This window comes from Diospyros lotus, chromosome 15 (assembly GCF_014633365.1).
Source record: "Diospyros lotus cultivar Yz01 chromosome 15, ASM1463336v1, whole genome shotgun sequence".
Lineage (NCBI taxonomy): Eukaryota > Viridiplantae > Streptophyta > Magnoliopsida > Ericales > Ebenaceae > Diospyros > Diospyros lotus.
The window spans coordinates 2,822,085-2,827,698 of record NC_068352.1 but is presented as its reverse complement, the minus strand read 5'-3'; the positions used below and the strand labels follow the sequence as shown (position 1 = coordinate 2,827,698).

The following is a 5,614-nucleotide window of genomic DNA, read 5'->3' as shown; positions in this document are numbered from 1 at the left end:
GACCTGGTAAGGCTTTGGTCTCTGGGTTGCCCGGCAAGCAGCCGTGTCCACGCAGTGCTGCTTTAAGAACACTCACTTCCTAGAGAGCCCAAATAGTTGTTCTGATCAGCCTCAAAACCATATAGATCGCAAAAAAGCGCTACAAAACAGCATCGGTGATATATAAACCAACATGAAAAACACGAGGCATTAGAAGAGTCGGGTCAGCGAGCCACAAAGGTAACAACACAAACTAACTTACACCAAAACTACTTGGTCGTAAGCAGGCAGTTTCACCTGTGTTCTTCCAGTCACCAAATCCGAGATGAAAACCTACCTCTCCGAACAGGGCATAATGCATATGTAATGCTCCCTATATAAAACTAATACATAAGCTCATCTAAAATGCCAGAATGCTCCATGCTCTTGAGATATAGCAGTACCGAAAATGACAACTAAAGAAAACACATCTAGGCATACTGGAAATGATTTCAAAACCAATTTTGCTTCCCTTGCTTTTGAGCAGCCAAATATTCAACAATCTATACATAAAAGACCACGCACATCCCCTGGAAAAGCATCCCAAAATACAGTATTTTTTTTCCCAGGATATAATGATATTCACAACAGATCTGAGAGCAAACGAGTCAATCATTCCTTACCTTCCAGGATCAGTTCCTGATGCATTTGTGCATCTAAACCTGGTTCTACAGGGAAAAGAAGCATTTATATACCAAATGTGAATCTAACAACATAAGAAAACAGCCAGAAATTAAAGATCAGGGCATTACGGCAGATTAGTAAGGGAATGAATTTAGTTTGAACAGTGAAGTAGGTATTTGTTTTCTCAACATCCACACGTGTTGGAGAAGCAAATCTGTTTATGCGCACACAAACTTATAACCATAACCAAAATAAAACAACCAGAAATTCATGACCAGGGAATAAAAAAAAAGATTAGTAACTAGGGAATAGATGCAGTTTGAGCACTGAAGCAGGTATTTATTTTACCAGCATCCACAGGTTGGAAAAACAAATCTGTTTATGCACAAAAAAGCTTATAAACATCTAGTTATGGGGCGTATATGGGAAGAAGGCAAGAAAGGGAAGATCTTCAAAGACCAAGTGCAGAATTTGATGGCGTACCCAACAAGAAGAAGAAATTAAACAATGGAATAAAAAGCAGGTTCAAAGTAACCACAGTTTTGATTCTAATTACCTAATCCTTTTGTCGGCATCCAACCGCTAGGAGCATTAGTGTCTATATCTGAACTTACTAACGGTCAAGTACAGACAATATTCCCATCACAACGGTCAGTTGCCCAAAATGACAAATTAATGACCATCGAGAACGCGATAAACTACAATACAATACATGATCTAATGATGGCATCAGACAACTAGGAGTTACACGTAAAATATATAAAAGAATTGCCACCAACGGAAGGAACACAAATCGAACAAAACCAAAGTACACTACATCAATCATCATCTTTCTTGCCTGTTCTTACCACAGCCTAAACAAAATTCAACCCTATTCTGCAGGGTGAATGTAAGAATTTGCACAGGAGCTAAAAGTTTACTCAGCTAAATGATTCATTCAACAATAAGATAAAGCAGCAAGTAATAGACTAAGAGCTCTAGGTCACCATTCAATAACACATATAGATCTGTTTAGCTTCAATTCTCTCCACAGTTAAAACATTAGCCAACTCATAAATACTTCAATAGAAATAGGCATTTAAATTATGCATGCAGGAAAGGATCTATTGCAAATTTGCAATGAGATGAAAACTAGATAATCGAGGATTATAAGTCTCTCTAAATGGCATTGAATTAGATAGAACCCCTATACAGGAAATTTAGGGCAAGAGGCATCAGAAATCAAGATGAGGAAAACTCCACAACCACAACAGATCAGAACTGATCCCTCTGTCTTTACATGTAAATAACTTCAACAACAACAGACTGAAGGCCCATACATAGTTGAAGAAACGCCCAGTTCATCATCTCATAATAGGATCCTCCACAATTCCCTAACACCTAACAACAGAGATTATGAAGAAAAGTAAGGTAAATTCTCTTCAAACAACAGGAAAGGTCTGAGAGCATACTCAGAATTATAGAAGACGATTTTGATCATCTCTTATAATAGGTTTTATCCATCGTCTTCTTTTTTCTCCGCATAAAATAAGAGAACAAAAAGATTAAAGGTTTAATTTTCAATGGTTTTGAAACGATCTATCATCATCATCATCATCCACAACAACATCAACATCAGAGGCGAAGGTCTGTGCAAAATAGATCATCATCACCGGCCTGATCGGAGGGTGGAGGGAGGTTGAGATCGAAAGGCAAGGGCTTGCGAAACGACGAAGAGGCGATGTCTCCATCTCCGTCGTCGACGACCGAAGACGAAGAGTCACAATCGCTGTGACAATCCTCCGGCGACACCGGCGGCGTCCGAGGGTGTCGCCGCGCCGGAACGGCAGGCTGCGGAGGCCTGGGCCCGCTGAACGACTCAACCGTGCTACTCAAACTGCTCGTGGTCGGCCTCTGCGCGACAATCTGGTGCTCCGGGAAGTGATGCGGCGCGTACAACCGGTGCTCGATCATCGGATCGCTAGGGTTTTGGTGGAACGGCGAGAAGGGAGACGACGGAGGGAAGTTCGTCTTGGCCTTGGGACCTCGGAGCGCCCGTGCGGCGGAGTCGTAGGCCCGTGCGGCGTCCTCGGCCGAGTCGAAGGTGCCAAGCCAGACGCGAGCCTTCTTCCAGGGGTCTCTGATCTCCGCCGCGAACCTTCCCCATGGCCTCTTCCTCACGCCTCGAAACCTAACCTCCTTGGCGGCGCTCCTAGATCCAGATCCGTTGGCTTCTCCGGCTATCGCTCTCTGCCCCCGCATCGCCGCACAAATCGAGTCTAAACACCGGTCCTCTCTTCTTCAACTGGAAGAAGAAGAAGCAGAAGAACAAGATGATGATGATGATGATGATGATGATGAAGAAGAAGAAGAAAAGGAAACCATCAATCTTACCTTATGTCGTTCTTTGCCCCTTTGCTCTCTCTCTCTCTCTCTCTGTACCTCTAGAGATGGAAGAAAGAGAGAGATTTGGATTTCATCTCATCTCGAACTCTCTCAATCTCTCTTCTCTTCTCCTCTTCTCTTCCTTCTCTTCTTTTTATTAATTTGTTTCTTTTGCTTTCTCTCCTCTCTCCCTGGCTTTCACTCGCCCCTACGAACCGACCTTCTCCCTTCGCCTGCTCTTTCTTTCCTTGTATTTTTCCTCTTTTTCGGAAATTAAGAAGAACCATGCCCTGAAATGACGCTAACGCCCTCCAACCATTCTTTAATTACCCTTCTGTCCCTACTTGGTTTGGCTTTTCAGCAATGGTCCCATTACGCAAGGGCCAAGGCATGACCTTGCTGTTACACCATGGGGTCATGATTTTCTCTTCTCCCCAAAATATATTATTTTTTATGAACAAATTCTATTATTATTATTACTACCATTTTTTATATTTATTTTTTTAAATATCACATGTATAATCGAAAAGAATTGGGGAATAGAACTTTTCGATTGGATTATGAGAGGATAAATATATTAATTATTTATCGAGATGGAAGGTGCTTAGGAGTTTAAAGTGATTTAAATTCACTTCAAATGAAGAAATTTAAATAAAGAATATGTATGGTATAACTATTTAAAACTTATTTTCATAATATTCATTTTTTAAGAGGGTGAGATGATTTTTATTTTCGAGGTAATATTACCTAGAATTAAATTATAGGTAATGCAATCAAACATACCCTAATAGTTCATGTGGTGTTGTTATTATTATTTTTTCTTCAAAATTTACATAATAGCCTCCTACTAGGGGCCCGCTATGCCAAAAAGTGAAAGAAATTTCATCTTTTTTTTTTTTTTTTATTTCTCCTTTGTCGCCACACAAGAGCATGAGGCCGTAAAAAGAGGAATCTTATCAACTTATTCCGGTCTAGGATAATAAATTTATGATCTTACTTCATTGTAAAACTTTATATAAGTTGAAATTAGGACCCGAATCAAATTAACCCAAATTTTATTGGGTTGGATTCGTTCAGTTTTAAGTTAAATTTTTAAGGTTCGATCAAGATGAGTTTAAACCTAAATAGTTTAAAAATTCGAACCGAATCAACCATGAACACCTCTAATGAAGACGTGAATGTATATTCACAAAAATAAAATTCTAATTGGAACACCTTTTAACCGTCCATTGTTTCAGAATAAAATCTCGTGACAACACCTCCTTGATGTCATGGGACTATAGACAGCAAATTTGTCCCCTCAAGTTTATACAAGTTGAAATACTTTTTCAAATTTGCCCTAATTATGTATATTGTGGAGGTCAATTTATAAAAAAGAAAAAAATTTATGAATAACAAAAAAGAAAAATGATGAATTATTACATAATTGATGTGCATTTGGACCAAGACTTAGTAAAATAAACTTAATAGGAGATCCAGAGGGAAATCCAAAGAAAAACTTAGCGAGATATTATAGTGGAAAAATGCTTGGGACCAAGTATTCGTTTAATGAATACACATCAATTAATTACAAAGCCTACGAAAGAACAAAGTTCAAAAGTTGAAGATAAAGTAAAAGAGTAAAGAAAGCAAAACTTTAGACCAAAAAATCCTGAAGACCGTTTCAGTTGAACGGTCCCCAAGAGAGTCTTAGTAGATTCCCGTGAAAAAGGTCTCAAGAAAACCTTAAGGTCTCCTAAAAGAGTCTCTCGTGAGATATTTCCATAATTAAAAGCGCAAAGAAGACAAATTTGAAGATCCCTCGAGGAATCTTGTAAGAGATAATGCTTATTCATAAGAGTCCAAATTTTAGTTGAGTTTGAAATACCATAAATATTTATCATAAACCCTCAAACATCTCTATAAACAGGTGAGCCAACATTTAGAAAATATAAGCCTCTAATATTAATTCAAGAGCTTTGCAAATTGTTTAGGATTCTTAATAATTTAACTTGAGCATAGCAAGGTCACAAGAACTGTCTTATGCCCTCTAATCACTTTCTTTCTTACAGAGTTCTAACAACTTAAAAATGAATTTCTCGACAAATAAATTTATTATTATATTCAGACAACAATGGATATAACAAAAATTGAAATAAATTCAAAAATTTACTAATAATTAATTGAAATGAAACAAGCAACTTTTTCGTTATTTTAATTTATTTAGCCATCTTTATGTTAATAGTGATAATTAATTATAATCCTTTGTATGACTAACTAATTGATAGCCTTGAATTATATTATATATATTAAAATTAAAATTAAAATTTATTGTTTATGTATAGTAATTTTACCTGTTGCAACAATAATCATAAAAAAATATTTTCAGCACTGAAAATATTTAAAAATTATTTGTTCAAGAGAATGAATTTAGGTTGGGTGAATGTTTTCTTGATAATAAGTTAATGATTTTACAATGCTTTCAAACCACGAATATTGTAGAGAATAATTATAAGATTTATTTATTTTATATGGAATATTAATAATTCATTTATTTTTTATATTTTCAATTTTTTTATTTTAAACCTAATATTACCAGCCTCATCAAGAATAATTTTTTGGCCTCACC

General features: G+C 36.9%; 1 protein-coding gene across 1 annotated transcript; it reads right to left on the bottom strand.

Annotated features, from left to right (window-relative positions):
• Positions 1-1,859: 1,859 nt before the first annotated feature.
• LOC127792467 (ethylene-responsive transcription factor 3-like) lies at positions 1,860-3,252 on the bottom strand. Its single transcript, XM_052322965.1, has 2 exons — positions 3,016-3,252; positions 1,860-2,926 (listed from the first exon to the last, which is right to left on the bottom strand). The coding sequence occupies exon 2, from the start codon at positions 2,881-2,883 to the stop codon at positions 2,257-2,259; it is 627 nt and encodes a 208-aa protein (XP_052178925.1). The 5' UTR covers positions 2,884-2,926; positions 3,016-3,252; the 3' UTR covers positions 1,860-2,256.
• Positions 3,253-5,614: the final 2,362 nt, after the last annotated feature.